At 43.2% G+C, this 20,477-nt stretch overlaps 1 protein-coding gene across 2 annotated transcripts in view; it reads left to right on the forward strand.

Annotated features, from left to right (window-relative positions):
- LOC121183196 (zinc finger protein 609-like) overlaps positions 1-20,477 on the forward strand; it is a 69,952-nt gene that overhangs the window by 46,488 nt on the left and 2,987 nt on the right. The window contains exons 3-7 of one of the 2 annotated variants that reach the window (XM_041040139.1): positions 631-856; positions 12,886-12,973; positions 15,034-17,344; positions 17,481-17,850; positions 19,108-19,485. In XM_041040139.1, the coding sequence (XP_040896073.1) occupies positions 631-856; positions 12,886-12,973; positions 15,034-17,344; positions 17,481-17,850; positions 19,108-19,485 (3,373 nt within the window). The remainder of the gene's footprint in view (positions 1-630; positions 857-12,885; positions 12,974-15,033; positions 17,345-17,480; positions 17,851-19,107; positions 19,486-20,477) is intronic. The other variant, XM_041040148.1, reaches the window with a different exon arrangement.

Consider the following 20,477-nt stretch of genomic DNA (forward strand, 5'->3'; position numbering starts at 1 on the left):
TTTCCGCCTACACGCTTTTCTACCTCCTGTTCTCTCTCGCGCTTCCCCTCACTTTGCTCTCCTCGTCTCCCTCCCTTCCTGTCCTTTTCATTTTCGTTTTTCCACGTAGGCCCACTTTCTCTTCATTGCTGTCACAGTGTGTCAGAACAGGTGGAATCAATTACTGACCCTCAGCAGCCTGCTCCCTGCCACAACTAGCTCTTTAATTGAGGGAATTAATGAGTGATCAGTCTGTGAGATAATTTGGTGTCATGGATCTCGCTCAGCTGTGTGCGAGGGAAGAAAGTTGGGGGAGGAATTGTTTGACCCACCCTGCATAACTAATTCTGTCCTTCCACAGAGACCGTCAGAGCGGTTCACATGTCCCTCCCGGCTATCCCTGTCTGCTAATCACCTCTAAGGTTGAGCAAAGACAAAGTGGCAAGCTTAAAACACTAACTGCTGCATCACCCTTTTTAAAGACCACTGAAATACCAGAATGTCTTTCATGCGCTCAGCGCTTTTTTCACTTCCTCTCATTCTAGCATCCGTTGGCTGTATCTCAACATCTGCTCGGTACATGTTTATACAGTGGTTCTGAAGTGTCTCATGTGTTTCTTTCTCTCTCAACCCCCACTTCTTTCTTCACAGATGGAATCTCCTGTCTCCACGCCAGCCCCTCCCCCCCTCCACCTCCTGGCCACAGTGGGCAACAGTGAGATTGCCTCACCGTGTGAGCAGATAATGGTGCGTACACGCTCGGTGGCAGTGAACACATCCGATGTGGCCCTGGCTACCGAACCTGAGTGCTTGGGGCCCTGCGAGCCTGGTACCAGTGTCAATCTCGAAGGCATTGTGTGGCAGGAAACCGAGGACGGTGAGTGAAGTGGTTTAACATGCTTTTTCGGGAAATCTCTTCCCTGTGAGACAAATGAGTCCTGGATGTTGGCAGAAAAAAAAAAAAAGCATCACACATATGGGGTTGCTGTTTTTTTTTTTTTTTCATTTTATTTTATTTACATAGCCTGTGTGATTCCATTAAGACATCAAAGAGATATTGGTTTTTCGAGTGAAGTCTCTGTCGTTTAAAAAAAAATCATCATCTTGCTGTCATTATCATACATATTTTGCCTGTTAAAATGTAATTGGATATGCCCTGACTGCCTCAGGAGCTGGTGATGGTACTAATGTGTGCTTTAACAGCACACATGCTGCATAATATTGCCAACAAGAGTAGTAGTTGGCAGGCAGTTCTTAGGTGGCCTTGATTTGTTTTTATTTTTTTCCTCGGGAGTATGCAGACGGGGGTTTGTTGCACAGAGATATCTGCTCTGAACAACAACATGCCTTATAACACAAAGCACTTTTTTTTTTTTTTTTTGCAAGCCTGCCAGTTGGGAATAGAGTTGGCTTCTTTCCTGCAGCGCAGTCCGAGTGAAATCTTAGACCCTCTCGGTTTTCCTCCCTTTGATCGAAACCGCATTCAGCTTGCTTAATTTTAAGATGTATCACTCGCGCTATCAGGTTCTGCTGGGTCTGAAAAACTGCCCTCTTTTTCTGTTGTGCATGTGAAATAATGCAAACACCTAATCTTCAAAGCAGCTCACGCTCAGTCGCTCTGCGGGCATGCTGAGTACAAATCGCCCACACATCCACAGTGCTGCTTGTTGGTTCACTTGGAGGAACTGAACAGAAAAGGTCCCTGCCTCATCAACATTCCCAAAGCACAGTCCCTGCTATTGAGTGGCACCCCCACCCCCCTCCCAACCCTTTTTGATTTTTGCTCAGCCCTGGGCTGTGTCTGATTCACCCCTGTTCTCCTCTCTGTTGCAGCTCTTTTCTGTTACCAAGCATCCACCCAGTCACCCCTTGACTCTGTTTCCAAGCAAACTGGGAGAGAGCGAGTGCAAGGCGAGGGGTTGGGGCGGGAGGGGGGGGAGATAGACAAGGCTACTTCTGTTAGTGACACAAACATGGCTCAGAGCCAACACCAGTACTATGTTTGTGCTCCCTCATTCTCTGCCTCCCACAGAGTGATTGACCCTCCCCCTCGCCCTGCCCCCTTCCCTTTCACCATCCAAGTCTGTCCTTTGCCTGCACTCAGTCTCTCTAAGCTGCTATTTTGGCTGAAAGAGGTAGTGGTTTGGCCTGATGGAGCTGTGTTTTCTTCTGATTCTACTCTATCTGGCTCAGCGGGGTGGAGGCTGGTGGGAGCTTTTGAGTGGTTTTAAAAGTGGTATGGTGGAGAGGAAAGGTAGGGGCGTGTGTGTGTGTGTTTTGGTGGGGGGGGCGCTCTGCAGGTGTAGTGTACAGGTTGTTATGGCCATCGGAGCTGTAGAGACCAGCAGGGTTTCCAGAATCCAACCCCCTTTGCTCTCTTTGAAGCCTGTTTTTTTTTGTCTTTTATCTCAGACAAAACCTGTATCAAGTAGACACAGCCAGGGCAGAAAATCATGCGATAAAGGGTGAAGAGATATATTTGATAACTGCAACTATGAAGTGGCCCTCAGTTGTGTCTCACATTGTGTTGAGATACACCTTTATTCTTTGTTTGGCTTTCTGTCTTTTATGAATTTATTATGCTGTTTGAAGATATCACAGCTTGCTAATTGCTGAAAAGATGAGCTACGGTGTTGTGTTTAAAGTGAAAGGCTGCTGTGACTAGAAATCTTTACTAGAAATGCAGTCGTCAGTTTTATATACAGTTTTATGTTTTATACAGCCATCAGTGTAGCGGGAGACAGGAGTGAATATGGACTGGGTTTCTAAGGAGGCATTTCTCAATGGCCTCTGTTGTATTGGATTTTGCACACTACATTAAACAACACAAAGATGTGTATTCCTTCTACATCATTTTAATGGTTAAAGCCCCTAACAACCCACTGGCTAGTCTTAAAATGAAAGAGACACAGATGCCGCTCACATCAAACTGCACTGCCATTCTGCCGTTTTTCCCTAAGAGACCTATGAGAGCAGGCTTCTCTCATTGTGGGGCAACTGAACAAATGAGAACCAAATGAGGAAATCAAGCAAATCCAGGCAGAGTACCAGGGAAGAGAAACAAACACAGGCCCCAAAGACATAGCAGAGGCATCCTGATTAGCATTGAAGTTGAGCAGTCCCCCTCTTCTCTGCATGACAAGTCTCATATAGAGCTGTTTAGGCATGCACTGCGTGTGTGCGCGTTTCATTTAGCATGCCAACCAACAGCTGCTTCATCACCTCCGCCTTTCGGCCTTGTGGGAGTAAATGAACAACAGGCTCCCAGTAATTGTCTGTGCCTCACCCGACTCGCTGAGTGCCAGGGAAAGAAACAGATGAGGAGGAAGCAAGCGACACCCAACAAAATGCGATCACAGAAGCTGCACCTTTGGTCAGAGCTGACAAGAATCTTGGCTGATGAGGCCGCATAAATTTTTCATCCTGTGTAATCTGAGCACAGATGTAGCAGCCCTTTCAGCCGAATCTTCGTAATGGCAGGATTTAATTAGCAGCCTGACTGTACAGTGGGGTCCAGAAGTCTGAGACCACTTTCCTATTCAAGTGGATGGGAAAGTGGTCTGTATATGTGGATTGCTGAATGAACAAAATAACCTTTTGCAATTTAAAAAGCGTACAATTTTAATGCATTTAGTTCGGTGTAGGAGGAAAAAAAAAAAGGATAATATGAGGTGAGGGAAAGTGAGTCAGTGTCACTCAGTCAGTTTAGGAGTGAGTGGAGCATAGACAGAAGTAAGGAGGGGTGGGGGGCTGAGCTGTGGTATTTTAAGGCCCGGCACTGACACAAATCCCCTCAGCGCAGACAAGGCAGTGGCAGCTCCCAGGGTCGTGTCGGCAGAGCGATGGGCCAACCCCTCCCAGGCTTAGCATGCTGATACCTCCAAATGTCATCTCTAAAATGCTGGAGAAGTTTATTGCTCTTGAAACACAGCCCAGAACGCCTTGGCTCCTGCTCCAGGGTAGAGGGAACACAGAGGGGGCCCCTTTGGCCAAACACTGCAGCTCCATGCCAGTAGCGCCCCCCCCCCCCCCCACCCCAGCCTCATACACACGACCCTACTGTACACAGCAGGCTATTCCCCAAGCAGGTCCCACAGCTTCTTAAGCTCCCTAATAGATAAATAATACAGGCTGTTTGTGATAAATGTTTGTCTCATGGATTATTTATGCAACACACATTACATCATTGTAGCATTGCGAGAATTGGCTTTAGCACAGGAGTTAAAAGCTGTTAGACATCTGAATAGAGGAGAGGTCAGTGTGAAACGGATATTCCTGTATAAACATTTGAGAGATGTTTTTTTTTTTTTCTTTTTTCTTTATTTCTCCAAGCCTGTCATGGAGTTGAGAAGGGGAATATTGTATGAAAGGAGCACTTGGGTCTGTAGCTCACTTGCCAGCTATGCTTCCTTGCTCTTTTGGAGACCACCTGTCAGTGGCCTCATTGAAATGTTTTTACAAAGGCGAGCGGTGGCTGCTCTCTGTGAACTTGCCATAGAAACTGTCCTTGAAATAAGAGCGAGCATTGTCAGGAGGCCTGTAGCTCTCTGCCAGGCCAATGATCAAGAAGAAGATGGAGTGAAAAATCAATCACAAAGGACCAACTTCTGATAACAGCGGAGGACATTTCGCAAAGAAAAGAACAAAGAGTGATATGCCTCCGTCTTTCTCCAGCTCGCACTCTGTGGATTTTCATTTGCCAGTTCCTTAGCCACATTTACTTTCCACCCTACCAAGCCAATCTTTACCCTCATCAGTGTTCAGTGTGCATGAGTGGAAGCCGCCAGTGAACACTCCCATGTTCTAAAGAATTCACCAGGGCTCCTAAACATGTGGTTGAAATAAAACCCTGTAAGGAACCTAAGATATAGATGTATCACCATTCTTTACGGCAGGAGGCTTGTCCTGACAGTTACAAATGTTGTCCCCGGGCGGTGTTACCAAGATGGCACCTGAGTGAATAAAATCTCCTAAGAGAAACTTGGTTCTTATTCATACTGGCCAAAAACTACATTTTTTTTCAAGCGCTTAAATGGTTTTGAAACGTAAATCATATGCCTGGAGGAACTGTAAGCTTTGCCAGTGGTTGTCATAAGATATCATGTTTGCTATATACACGTCAACGAGAGCTTGAGTAATGCGCCTTTGGCAGACTTGTCTCATAATCTCAGCACCATCTTCTTTAAGGAAAAACACCACAGGGTTTGTTTTAACAGAGAGATTGCAGATTTACTCAGGTGACATTTAAGGAAATGGCTCCTTGCCTCACTACAAATTTCTTACAGTAATAAATGCAAGTAAAGTTGGTTGAGATGTCAAATATTTATTTTTAGGCCATTACATGCATGGCTGCTGCTTTGTGATCTACTCCCACTGTAAGAGTAAACATGTACTGATTTTGTGGAGGGAGAAGCTGCTGCATACGGCTGATAATGCTGCTTCGATGTGGAAAGCATACTAATGCTCCCTTCCTTTGCCTCTCAGTGGTATGAGAGAATTGACCTTCTCACAGGCTGTTATTCTTGTCAGTGAGAGTGACTTTGCACATTTACCTCTTATGAACCGGGATGCAGCCTGAACTTTTCAGATAGCGCTCACTCGAATGCCCTAAAATTCAAAAATAAAATCATCGACCATACCCTTGTCTCATTTTCTGGTTATTGGTAAACCTCAGTGTCACCGGGGTGCAACTAATTGAGTATTTTTTATTATGAAGTACTCTGCCAATATATTTTTCTAGATTAATAGATTAATCATTTTGCATTAAAATGTCAGGAAATGGTTAAAAGTAGCAATCGCAATTTACCGTTTTTTCCCTAACTATGTGCACAGCTGTGCAGTGAGCTGAACACTCCCAATTATCTTTATTCTCACAATGGTAAGAATAAAGATAAAACGAGAAATTTATAAAAATCGATAATAATAAAAATAATAATATAGAGTAAGAGTAAAATACAGAACAGGTAGCCCAAGAATTAAAACACTTGCTGAGAATGTGGTATTAGCAACATATTAGCCTTGGACAGCTAGTGTAAGGGCTAGCTTGGTTAGCGGTGAACTGATCCTTAACACTAACAAATACAACAATCTCAAAACAGCTGAGGTAATTTGGGGAGTAGATAAAATTTTTCTGTCAGTATTTGCTTGGTCACAAAATGGCAGATGCAGCAGTGGTTTCTATAGCAGCAGAATGTTCGACTGAAGTAACTGCTGGTGGCTGTGTGTGTGTGTGTGTATATATGTGTGTGTGTCTGTGTGGATATGGTGTAACCATTGCATCATCATCTACGAGCTGCTCAGACAGGGGCCAGCGGGGAAACACTATAGCACATGTGCAGCAAGCTGCACAACACGGAAGCAAACGTGGAAGCTAGAAAACGTTTTTCGTTCTCATGCACCAGACGAGCACTTTTCATTAAAGTCAGTGGGTGTTGTGTTTGAGTCCAGTATCCAGTGTATATAATGCATCCATCATCTATCTCTAAGTGTGTGTTGCTTGTCAGCTACCATGTGTCAAGCACGCAAAGCGCAGCACTGGCTAACTTTAGCTCTAGTTTGCGTCTCTCACACATGGCTGGTATCAGTAGCATCAGCAAACCTGATAAATGCAGGTGGGAAAACAACATTGTACATGAACCACACATTTAGATGCACGATTTATTCCTTCAGTGGCAGGAAACACCACACGCAGGTCCTCCAGTAACTGTGCTGCATTCCAAGCATTGAAAGATATTAAGGGCCGACGAACAGTAATGTTAATCATCATAAACCACAGGGTTATGGGTATGCACTGACACAGAGACACACACCGCAGTGCCTCTCATAGTGGAGTCCCAGCTATAACACAGGTACCTACAAAGTGACACTCTCTCTCTCTCAAAGACTATAAATGTGCTCCGAGAGACTGTCATCGCTCCACCATACTCCCTGTGTTTCTGGCTAACTCCAACTAACACTACATCACCATCCATCCACACTGAGCGGTGGTCAGTTTCTCACACTACGTCGGCATGAGACCACATGGCGACGTAGAGAGAGAGTGTTTTAGCAGGATTTTAGGGTTTAGTCACTCTGTAAATAAAAACAGTTGCTGGTCAAACTTATGTTGATCAACTAATTAGTTAATCAACTTATCGTTTTAGCATTATAAGTTTCACTGTTACTTGTAAATCAACACGGTACTTAAAATACTACAAATAGTACATTCCACTATGTAACCACTCCGGTGTTATTAGTGGCTCGTACAATTCGTACTAAATTCCTGTCTGGCCAGGATTTCGGATAAGGTCAGTCAGGACGCTGACATAACCGGACAAGCTCGGCTTCATTTTATGCACCATGAGTGCAGAAACGCTCTTAAAATGGACTGTTGGAAACATGCTCAGACACTTGAATGCTCAAACGCTTCATTTATCAATGTTACAGTTATTGCTCGTGGCAGCACCCGGCTATCTTTTATCTTCTCTCCATAATGAATACTGACACTATTTTTCTCATTGTTCTCACTTTCTTGTCTGCATGCAACCTTGATGAGTGGTGCTTTTAGAGCAGAGAAAATGGGGATGGGAAAAGAGCTGTTTTCCAGCAGGATACAACAAGGGTTGTAAAATCTGTCAATAACTACATTAGCATCTGACTTTGTAAAAAAGATGATAATGCGCTGTTAATTGTTCACATAATTGTTTTTTTTCCAAGCCTGCTTTTACTCCAAAATATCGGAAATATTTAAAGACGAATAGAAACCTTTTAATTTGATATCTGTGAGAACAGTCATATAATGTCTCACTCGGTCATTACACAGAAGTGATCTGCCGTTTTCAAAGATAACAAAAGGCATTTTGACAGGGTCAGTCAGTGAAAATGCCATTAACCCCACTGAATTCCTGTTGAGCTGGAGCAGAGCAGAGGTCAGCCAGTGAACCCATGGCCCTCACCAGCAGTGGAGGACCTGATATTTTTGGCCTAATGAAATGTGTTAAGGAGGGAGGAGGGGAGTTTGAGGGCCGAAGGGGGGCAGTCACCCATGCAGCAGACAACCTTCTCCAGACTTAATTTCCCCCCTTACGTTACCCTCTTGTTCAAGTAATCCTACACAAGTACGCAGTGGAGTTTGGCGCCTAAGGAGGGCTGCCATTTGTTGTTCGACAGCACTGAAAGGAAATGAGTGGTAAAATTACAGGCCAATTCCTCTCATTAATGTGGGCTTCACTCAGTTTTCCTGAGTGACCCTAATAAGGCTGTCACAAAAGGGGGAATGGGCGGAGGGGTGGGGGGTACTGGGTTTGCTCCAAATCACTCCGACCCCTTTCCTTCACCTCGCAGCAACACTCCCCTAGCGAACAAATCCCCAAACGAACTGCACTTCCGAAGAGCAAGTTTTATTTTTCGATCTTTGAACTCCAGCCTGTTTCATCTCCTGAAGCAGATCCAGTGAGTAAACAGAGAAGTCGTGGCTCACAAACAAAACAAAAACAAAATATGTAATTCCCTGTGTATAAACAAATGATCATGCATGGAAAGTCATCTCACTTTCTTGTGTAATTTGCTTTCTGCCACAGGGAAATTTGTTTGGGTTGTTTTGTCAAGGGCTTTCCATGTTTAGGCTGGCTTGACATCTTTGTCTCGATGGCTTGAAAATTATTCCTAGGATGAAAGTGTACAGAGTAATTCAGATGGCTTTTAGCACCGAAACTTAATCTTGATCTTTTTGTGTATCCTTGAGCATATTTTTATCATAGTTCTATGACTTAAACAGTCCAGTGAAAACACTGTGTTGTGATTTATGTCAAATCTGACTGTCTTGACGGCGGCTGCATAGCCACAGACTGGATATGAATCAGATCTAGGACCACATTTGCAAGTGGCCTGGATGTGATATGAAAAAAAAATAAATCAGATTTGATTTCTTCACAGTTCTCTGAAAAAATCAGATCTGAGAAACCCTGAGGCCAAAAAATTGGATTTGGGCCACTGCAGCATTTAAGTGAGCATAGCCAAAGCATCACATCATTTTAAACTGCCAACCATTCTTCTTTTTTTTTCCAAACAGTCTAATGGTTGAGTAATAAACATATTTCATTTAACAAATCGGTACCAACACAATAATGGCGGTTTAATGCAGAGAAACTATACAAGGTACTGCTAATGCAGTAGGGTAGAACTGATGCTGTGCTCAGAATGAATTATTATCTCCATAAAATAATCAGTGTGAATTGAGGAAAATGATGTAAAATTATTCTTAAATATCTGTCATTATGGCTGCTAGTTTAGAGCAATGCAGTCTGTATTTACCTCAGACTTTTCAGAGTTAAACTGTGTGGCATGGAAATTTAATTTCAGAGCTCTGATGCAACTTCCTATGTGTCAGCAATGAAAATCCTTTTCACTTACACCCCGAGATGAGGAGTATGAGATAATAACTTGGCCTGTCATTTTCCGTTTCTGTAAGCCAATACAGCGCATACACACTGAAAGCCTTAAACAGCATAAACTTTAAAATAAATTAAACATGAACTGCAGCAATATTTTGAGTCAGTAACTATTTTAATTTTTTTTAGCACCATTCCCATTTGAGTTAAAATGCTTCCAATTTTCTTTGAATGTCCTTGAGATGTCCCACATAACTTCAAAGGAACTGCTTCATTAACAGTCACACAAAGTATCTTAGAGGCAAAGATCTGAGGTGACCCAGAGGCCAAGGGCTACTCTGACAGGATTACAGAGTTCCTTGGCTTCAGCATGGGAGGGTGGCCAGAGGGAAGCCAAAAAAACAACACAGCAGCCAGCAAGAGTCTGCAAAAAGGCATGTCAGAGAGTCTGAGCTTGAAGCGAAGAAATTGATGAAGTGAAAATTGAGCTATTGGCCTGTAATGTTAAGTATTACAAGATCTTCTGAATCATATTTATTAGTGGTGGTGGATTTGTATGTATGCTAGCAGTATATTTTAGTACATTTCAATTTGGAAATAAGGCTCTTAAACAGACTTGTGGAAAACCTACCAGACCCTGACCTTCATAAATTAACTTTCAGAACAGAGACCCAATCCAAGTGGGACTCAGCCAGAACAGACCAAGGGATTGTTAGACCCGATCCAAAACGTGGTCGACCCGAACAGACCCCAGTGGAGAGAGAACACAAACACTGGCAGCATGTCCTATCCATTAATTCGATCAGTTAACAGGAAGCCACAGTGGAAAAGAGCGGCAATATAATAATTATAATGTCCTTAGTTCAGCTGTACATTTTTAGAAACTGATATAATTTGTTTATATGCTTGAAAGACAAATTTATATAAGTTGTTTTTACCTCCTGCACCAACAATAAAACATTGTGTAGCCAATAGCGATAGATGGACAAACAACTGTGTTGTTAAAATCTGCAAATTGGTTTTCATTTTGCATAGCATAGCGTGTTTATAGTGTATGTTCACCTCTTCTCATCAGCTGTCGCTTTTAGGAAGCAAAGTGTCTGCAGCTTTATGCTGTGGGCTGATTTTTCCTGGCAGATACCTGAGAGTTGTACTTAAGGGAAATACAGGGAAATTCCTAAGTGTACCCAATACAAAGCTTCCATGATGTCAGACTGTGGCAGAGATTAAAAAAAAAAAATATATATATATATATATATATATGAGTGGTATCAATGGTGCAGCGGTTGGCACTGTTGCCTCACAGCAAGCAGGTTCTGGGTTTGAACCTGCCATGCAGTGGGACGTTTCTGGGTGGAGTTTGCATGATTTTTGTTCTCCCTTTCCTCTGGGTTTCCCCCGGCTTCCTCCCACAGTCCAAACACATGCAGGGTTGGTTAATTGGTGACTCTAGGAAAAAAAACAAAAAACATTCGCTGTAGGTGTGAATGTGACCATGAACGGTTGCCCTGTGATAGACAGGTGAACTGTGAAGGGGGTACCTCACCTTTCGCCGGCATAATTAATCGACAGATGAAAAAATAGCAAATATACAAATGTCCCAAAATGTTCAACTGTTTCTTGTAAAACGTTTTGAGTACTACTTTCAACATTAATACTAAAATCCCTTTCATGCTCATCCAGTGTCACAGCTACTGTAGTGAAGAGACCTTCTAACAAATTTAAAATCACTAAAGACTTTTAACAACTCATGATATCATTTCTAAACCCCTCACTAGAGAAAGCACATCATGAAAGGCTAGTCATTCATTTGCCCCTGCCTTGATTTACATCCTGCCACGACCAGCTGCCAGAGCCATTTTGTGTTGGAGTGTTTGGAGAGCTTAGGGGGGCGGGCTGTTGAAGGCGTTTTAGAAAAGGTCTGGGTTCTTTTAATGTGACAGAAAATCTGAACTCGAGGACCTCTCCACTACCCTGCGCACACACAAACGACATTTGCAGTTGGATCTGGCCTTGACCAAGCACTCATGTTTTTAGGCCTAAAGTGAAGGAAGAGACTTGTGGCCAAGTGTCAGCAGGTTCCTGTAAACATATATAAATACCTTATACACTCGCTGCTCTATGCCAGAGGCAGCAAAAGAAAAATGAGGTCTGAACTGTGACTTGTGTGTGGGAGGGAAAAAGATTGTAAGTCAGGGATGGTTATACCATTGAAAAGAGGAAATGAGGGTGAAGGAGAGAGGGAAAATAGGGTGAGCAAGAGAGGTTTCCTAAGCTAATAAAATGCTTGGAGGGATGGAAGCTGCCAGCCAGCATTCCTGTGCCATTAGATAAGTTAGCTCACTGCAGCCTCCAGTTTCTCTGCAGTGCTGAAGTGGCAAGCTGAGGTCACCACCGGGGGAGTGAGGGGGATGGTGGGGGGCAATAAATTCACAGTGTTTTTTCCGCACGGCCGTTGCTCTTAATCCCCCGAAGCTGTTTGGTCGATGATTTACTTTGGAATTTATGGGCAAAAGATCTGCACTCGGTGGCGTCCTTTTTATTTGCATTAACGTGATTTGTATTTTTTGCACTTAAATGTACAAAGTGCAGGGTTTAGCTTCGTAATGTACAAATCTGCATACTCGTGACATTTCGATGGCATGCGAGCTGTTGCCAAATGAAGACTATGCGGTTTCTTAAGGAGAAACATACAGAGAGAGTCGTGTGATCGTCTGGAACTAATTTTAGATTTTAAATGCAAGGTCAGGTATCACACTCAGCACAGGTCAGATTGTGTAGCTCACACTGAGTGCTACCAAATTCACACTAGCCAAATGACAACACATAAGCTTCTAAGTGTGACAGATTGCAGCAATTCCAGTGAAGTCACTGAGCTTTTCTTGCACACTCAGTTACAGACTGTCAAACTGAACCATTCCCATTGAAATGTTAAACCAACCACCCAGGAGCGTGTTGCTTGTTTTCAAGAAGCTGTAGTAGTAGATCCATATTATACCCTAAGTAGCAGATTTCTGGGCTGCAAAGTGAGACAGAGCACTGCAAAATAATATTTGCCTCCAAATAATTCTCCTTCAGGGAGATCTCCTGTGCTATGAGATGGCTTATTTAAATGGAGAGGGTGTTCTGTGAGTGAGTATTCCCTGGTAACCTCGGTATAATCATTCTTAGTGAGACCTTCTGCCAGTATTTTACACAGGCTTTACAATACTGACTGCAGTTGAGTCTGTTCCAAGTCATTTAGAGGATATCAGTTAGTCCTTCACCTGCGGCTTTACTGTGTGAAGAAGATTAAAACAGGATCTTTGACTTGTATAATTGTCTTGCATATGACGCCCTTTAGCAAAGATCGACACATATGGATGCAGCAGACACGAAGCACTTCATGCTCACATTGTGCAGACAGTTATATATGAATCTCACTGTAAAACATTCTCTGTTGTGTTCTGTAAATGAACTGTATTTTTATTTCCTGTGTAATTTGCATTATTGTCATAGTTAACAAAGTAAATGAGCTCTATGATTCTTTGTCTCACAGGCATGCTGGTGGTCAATGTTACTTGGAGAAACAAGACATATGTGGGCACCCTGTTGGACTGTACACGGCATGACTGGGCTCCCCCCAGGTAAGAGATCTTTTTTATTTTCACTGCAGAATGCAGGGAGGCACAGTGATATTTAAATATGCATAATCTAATCTGCACTTGTTATGTTAATGATATATCACTTGTTTGGTGTAGTTAAATCTAAGGCTACGTGCACAGATTTTGCATATTATTTGCACTTTACAAAGGATTTACTGTCACACATGGTAGTTGTAAATGTTGAGGAAGAAAAGATTCATGATTACTATGAATCATTGATGCAGTCTCTCTATCTGAGCTGCACTCGGTCTCTTAACCTTTTCATATTCCGTGTGATATGAATCTGCTGCAGCAGAATCAGCCAAAAGGATATATAACTGAATGCACCAACTTGCCTGTGTGCAGCTGGACCTTCCAAGTCCATGTTAGTCCTTATCTCAAGCCTGGGGAAACAAGATTCACTGGCAAACAGCTGACGTCCCAGGAGGTAGTAGTGGAAATAGAAAGCTACTCTAACAAGCCAGATTGCAGAATCCAGTTATTGGACTAATAGCTTTTCCTCAACACTGAATAACATTCTCTATCACAAAGGCTGCAATTTCTTAGATCAGTGTTATGTGGGCGGTAAGAGCTTAAGGTGTTTGTAATTTCTGGATATTTGCCTTTGTTATGCAAAATGCACAGGTTGGGTAAAATATATTTCCAGGCACTTGCTTTGATGTAGAACTCCAGCACTGTGTCTAAATGTAAATATAAATCTATATTTGAAATGCACGGTTAAGTGCAATAGAAAAAAAAAAATCAAGATTAAAGCAGTGCTAATGGAAAACAAGGAGAGGCTGTATCACACTAATGTATCACAGTATAACACAATAATGTTCAGTAAGTGAGGTTTGCACAGTAAGTGAGGTTTGCTGGGCTGTATTTGCACCAACATAGTCTTACAGTTTGCAGCACGACTACATTAGGGACACACCATGAATAATTCAGAAACCTTTCAACGGACTGAATATAAACTTGGGCTTGTAATGAGTCTAAATTCCTCTACCACTGTCAGACTACGGATGTATTCACATCCCCTGCTGGGGCTAAAATTGTTTGGAGAGACTTGTAGAGGAAGCTGTGAGTCATACCAGCCCCATGTCTCTCTTTGTCACAGATTGCTAACCTTCACTGCTGTGCAGAAAGATAATTACATTACTGTTATGGAGAGATAAGGCCAAACTGCTATTTTAAGTATTTGAATGGATGTATGTTTTGATTACAAAGCAGCTTGAATGTTCACTGCTGTCTTTTCAAATGATGTTTACGTCGTCGTTTGGAAAGTCGTGGCTTTCTCTAAAGTGCTTACTCACTTATAGTGCGCAAAATATCAGATTGTTACGTAGGACAGGGACAGAACATTTGTGTACATATTCTTGCCATCATCGCCTTTGCTGTTTATTTTGGGTTTGGGACTCAAAAGGATTTAAACTCCCTAGCATTGTCATCACTGGTATTACTGTTGTGAATTATTTTCTGTTTTATGAATTTCCCATGAGATAATGTGGGAGTGTAGCATGTTATTTGGCATGCCAATACAGTAAATAACAGAATATGTGAGATTCTTAGTAAAAATATACCCAAACCCTCTGTATAACGAATCAGCTTTAGAAAGGGTATTACCAACCACAGAAATCCTGTACATACATTTTGAATAGATGTCAACAATAATGTCTTCAGAAGCATAGGTATTTTACAAAAGGCCTTTGGAGAGCACTACAATTTCCAAACCTGTCCTTTTTTTTCATTTAAACACTTAGTTTTGTTTTATCTTTGCTCCTATTGACATCAGTTGTAGAAATGTGTTGTCATTCTTCATGAAAGACTGTTGATTATTGTCAAAGCCTATTATATCCACAGCGATTTAATGTGCTAAATTAACAAAAACGAAAATGTCCAAGTGGGGCAAATAGTTCTTATTGCCAGTGTACTACTCAGTCCCCACAGCTATGGTAATTTCAAAATTAATGAGTCGTGGCATTTCCATTATCTGTATTGAAATCAACCATTGATGCTGTGACACCACAAATTCTTACATGTGATTTTCTACACTGCTACAGGTTTTGCGAATCCCCTACAAGTGATCTGGAGATGAGGAATGGCCGTGGTCGAGGCAAGAGAATGAGGCCGAACAGCAACACCCCTATCAACGAGAACAGCAACTCATCAGACAACAAGGGCACTACCAACAACAAAACACGTGCTGCCTCTAACAGTAAGGGCCGGAGGGGCAGCCAGACGCCATCAGAGCGCCGCACCCCGCCTAACAGCAACACAGAGGACATCAAGGCCAGTCCTTCCTCTGCTGGAAAACGCAAGACCAAACCAGCCTCAGACATGGAACCGAATTCCAGCTCAGAGGACACCAAAGGCAACAAACGTATGCGGACAAACTCCAACAGTGGAGGGGTGGGGCCAACAGGTCTGCCTATCCCTTCTATTAAGACTGAGCCACTTCCACCTCCCCTTGATCGCAGCTGCCCCTCTCCAGTTCTTATTGACTGCCCACACCCTAACTGCAACAAGAAGTACAAGCACATCAATGGTCTCAAGTACCACCAAGCCCGTGCCCACAATGATGATGACATAAAGTTGGACTTAGATGGAGACAGTGAATATGGAGAGGACTCAACTCTCCACCCTGAACCAGGGAACTGTAATGGAGCATCTATCTCTCAGAAGGGATCCTTGTCTCCAGCACGTTCAGTTACTCCAAAAGGCAGGAACTTTGATGCTCAAAGTCCTTCCCCATCTCCTGGCAAGTTTGGTTCAAAGCAGAGCAAAAAGAAAATTGCTGAGACAGATCCAGAAACGGGAGGTACACCGATGGATGGGTGTGAGGATGGGCCATGCCTCACTGATGAGGCCAGTAACGATGGTATAGATGATAAAAGAGGATCAGACAAGTCCAAAAAGGCTGGGACTGGCACAAAGGCTGATAAAATGGCCCAGAAAAATATGAAGTCACCACGGCCTATTGGCCCTGGCTCTACAGCATCCCAGCAGATGTACTCTTTTCCTCCTGGAAACCCAAATTCCTCCCCAGGGCTTACCCCAATGATACAAGGTATCCCCAAGAGTCCACAAATGAAAGGCACACAGCCTAAACCCCCTGCCATTGGAGATCCTGCCTCAAGTAGCTCCAAAGACAAGAAGAAGAAAGACAAGAAGAAGAAAGATGGCGGGAAAGAGGCTGACAGCCCCAAGCCTCCAGGAAAAGGAGGGAAACTTGAGGAAGGAAAGCTTGCATACCCTGAGCCTTCTGATCAAGGAAATAAGGGGGAAGGACTCCTCAATGGTTCCTCAGATCCTCATCAGAGTCGCTTGGCCAGTATCAAGGCTGAAGCTGACAAGATTTACAGCTTTTCTGACAATGCCCCGAGCCCTTCCATTGGTGTAGCCAGTCGGATAGATGGTAGTGGGATGCCGCAGCCCCTCACGCCACTTCATGTCGTGAACCAGAATGGTGCTGACAATTCTTCAGTCAAAACTAATAGCCCAGCATATTCAGACATTTCAGATGCTGGTGAGGATGGTGAAGGGAAACTAGAAGGTGTAAAAGTCAGGACAGAGGACCAAGCCATTAGGGAAAGTGTCAAAAAAGCACTCTTTCCAAACCAGACACCTAGCAAAGATTCCCCGTACTATGCCGGCTATGAGACGTATTACTCACCCAACTACGTCAACCCTAGTCCCAGTGGACCCAATCCAGGCGCTCCAGTGGCTGAAGGTCAGGTTAAGATCAAAAGGGATGATGACCAGGACCAAGGTGAGGAGAAAGTCAAGGTTGAAGTTCATGAAGACCGCAAACCTGACAGCAGTGCTCCTGGCCAGCAGCCGCAACAGCAACCCTCAGTCATTCAACAGCGATCCAACATGTACATGCAACCTCTTTACTACAACCAGTATGCTTATGTCCCCCCATATGCTTACCATCCCGATCAAGCCTACCATAACCACTTAATGAACACCAACCCAGCCTACCGGCAACAGTACGAGGAGCGGCAGCGACAGATGGCTGAACAACATCGTGCTGCTGAGAAGAAGTCAGATGTAGCCATAAAAGAACGAGAAGCCTCCATGAAGGAGGAGTGGAAACAAAAGAGCCCAATGCCACCAAGCCTCTCCAAAGCCCCTAGTCAGTCAGACCTCGGAAAGACTTCGCAGCCCCAAGGAAAATCCAGGGACTCGCCCTCTGAGCCCTCCTTGAAATCCATTGGAAGCATAAAGGTGGAGGACCAGAAGTCCCAGCAAGCTGAGGGGCTAAAAATGAAGCTGACTGAAGGGGGCCACCATGGAAAGGAAGACTCCAAGCAAACACTGGAGTCTAGAGGTCAGGCAGGGATTGAGCAGGCCATATGGTACAGACAGGTAAATACCAATGTAGTATAGCATTGCTAGATATATATACATTATGAATCTGTTGTGAGAATGTTTTAGAGTTATTTCAATTAAAAAAAAAAAAAAATTTTTCTTTGCTGATTATGACCTTCTTTCCACCCCTCAGCAGTACCCCGAGAGCCAGAAGCCCCAAGCAGAGGACGAACACCAGCAACAACAGCCTCGATGGAAAGACGAAAGGGATAGAGAACGGGAACGTGATCGTAAATTAAAGGATGACAGACCAAGGCCCAAGGACAGTCAAAGTGGGCCCAAGGAGGACAGCAAAGAGGGCAGCGATCCCAGAATCACTTCTGAGGACCACCGGGCTATGAGCAAAGACTCTCGTTCTAATCCCCACATGCAGTTTTCATCACCACTAGCGCAGCACCAAGGCTACATGCCCTACATGCATGGTTACCCCTATGGACAAGGCTATGACCCCAACCACCCAGGGTACAGGGGCATGCCCTCAGTCATGATGCAGAATTACCCAGGTATGACATTAGAGCACTTGTGAATGTTAGAGGTTTTTAACACACTATTAGTTAAAATAATTTTCTCACACCCTTATTAAATTAGTGACAGAGTTCGTAATATTCTTTTGGCTTGGCTTTGGTGCTTGTCATCAGTGGTTCCCATGGTTTCTTTTGGTTAAATACATGAAGACTAACATGAGCTTTGATTCAGAGTAGTGATTAAGCTGTTGGCCCTACCTGCGTTGTTGTGTATGATGGCTATTAAATGAGATGACAAGGCAACATAATCAACATGTCTTAAAGGACTTAATGGTCTTGCTTTTTAAAAACACAATGGCTGTAGAGAATTGTTAGGGTAGCTTTAGATTTTCTGTCAAATCTGTATCTACCTGTCTCAGCAAGATCTCCAAGTGCTTTTGTAATAATTTCATTCGGAACTGAATGAATTTTCTGCATGAAAAGGTCTGATGTAATTTGCAGCAATTTTTGTGCGTTAATGTTTAAAGCAGCTTGAAATGATTGCGATCGTTTGGTGGAGGTTGTCGGGGGCAAAACACAGCATGGGAAGTTACTTGACGGGTCAAGTCAATCAAGGATTGATTTGGTTTGGCCAACATTTAGTGGTTCTGAATAGGATTGTTATTTGTGGGAAATGACACATAGTAAAAACAACCGCAGGCGTTCTGTCATTCTTAAGAATTTTTTTTTTTTTATCGGAAATATCGAAGGGGTTGGCAAAGTTGCATGTTCTTATAAATACTGCTGGGAGTGGCTGAATTTTGTGTTAATCCACAAATCCCCGGAGGATCTGAAATGTGTAGCCCAAAGAATCTAGTCATGTAACGTGTTTAGTAAATGTGTAATACCAACAATCCTGATAACTACCCAATAGACACAGCAGCTGTACTACTAACACCGTACATACAACATTCATGTGGGCACGACGCTTAAGGCACTTTCCTATGTAAATGAAACAGAAACCCCATATTTTGCATTTGGGCTCAATCTGGTCAATATTTATGCAATATTTACAGTGTATGTTTTAATTTATGAGAACAAAATGATCTCATGTATAAAAACATATGCTGGAACTAAACTGTCAGTACCTGGATATAGACCTATTAACTGAATGATGTGAAAGTCGAAATGGACTGGTTGGTGACTGTTAAGTTTGATAGACGTGAGCATTAATTAAGACTAATCAGTCATTTGCTGTCACGTTTGTGTTCTGTATGAGCCTAAATTTGAACCACCAATTTTCTTCATCACTCTCAGGTTCTTACCTACCCGGAGGTTATCCGTTTTCTCCGTACGGAAGTAAAATAGGAGGTGAGGAAGGCAGCGACAAATCTCGCGCTAGCCCTACTGTCACCAAAACGGCAACAGACTCCAAAGCCCTTGATATCCTGCATCAGCACGCCAGTCAATACAAGAGCAAATCCCCCACAGTAGGTGACAAGCCACCCCACGACAGGGAGAGGGAGCAGGACAGAGGAGCTGCTGGAGACAGAGACCGGGAAAGGGAGCGCGAGAGGGAACGAGAAAGAGACGTGGACCGGCCGCGCTCCTCCCCCTCTCAGCGCATCATGCCCTCTCACCACCACCTGGGATACCCCCTGCTCTCAGGGCAATATGACCTGTCCTACACCACAGGTCAGTCAGCCAGTCCCATCTCTCCTGTTTGACAGAGGATTCACTGTGCTAGATGTTATACCATCCTTACTTCACATACCAAACAAATCCCCTTAGCAGCAGGGACATGCAAAAGACTAACAATGAAACAAAACACAAGCCCACAGAGACACATAGGTAAACTTAGAGCTGTGTTTGCAAATCTGACAAATGCAGGTGGTCAACACGCTTCTTCACATAAACAATGCACGTAGCTGTAGTTAAAAATATTTAGTCAATGAGTTATGAGCACTGGCACAGATGTAGAACATCGTGTACAAATAAAACCTTATGTTTCTTTGTCCTGGATTTGAAGTGAAAAGAAAAAAAAAAACACCCTGCTCTCCTCTTTATTACATTTATGTTGCAGGCTCAGAGGCAGCAACCTGTAAAGAAAACAAGTCCTGGCCAAAGAAAACCCTTATTGCTCTGCTGCAATCTAGTACAATATGCAGTGCAGCATTTAGCCCCTCAGCTCATCCATTCTAAGTGGGTCCTCTGAGGACAAGTGGATCACAATGTCGATAATAGAGACATGGAAGGAGCCCGCCAAGACACAAAGCCGCTGCAGGCTGCACTGACATCTAGTGGGAGCTCTTTTATATTACAACTGATAAATAAATGCATGACAGCTGAAACTAATGCAGTCCAACGCAACGGTCCTGCAATAAATCCTACATTCATGACGGTTAAAAGGTTCAGTTTTTGCTTAAAAGTAATAAACTAATCTTCAAAGTAAATGTGGTTTTCAAATTAATGTAAGAAAGTTAAAACACAAAGTACAGTCATGTGCTCTGAAATGTTCTGAACTACAAGTATTATAAAACCTGAAATGTTAAAATGCAAACACCTGAGAATCGTACTTAGGTACATCACCTGCGTACATGTTCTTACGTTCCACCACTGCCTACCTCACATGGAGAAGAGTTACACAAGTGTGCAAAGTGTTTATTAAACCTTTTTCTTTTTGAGTC

This window comes from Toxotes jaculatrix, chromosome 1 (genome assembly GCF_017976425.1).
Source record: "Toxotes jaculatrix isolate fToxJac2 chromosome 1, fToxJac2.pri, whole genome shotgun sequence".
In the NCBI taxonomy this organism is placed as follows: domain Eukaryota; kingdom Metazoa; phylum Chordata; class Actinopteri; family Toxotidae; genus Toxotes; species Toxotes jaculatrix.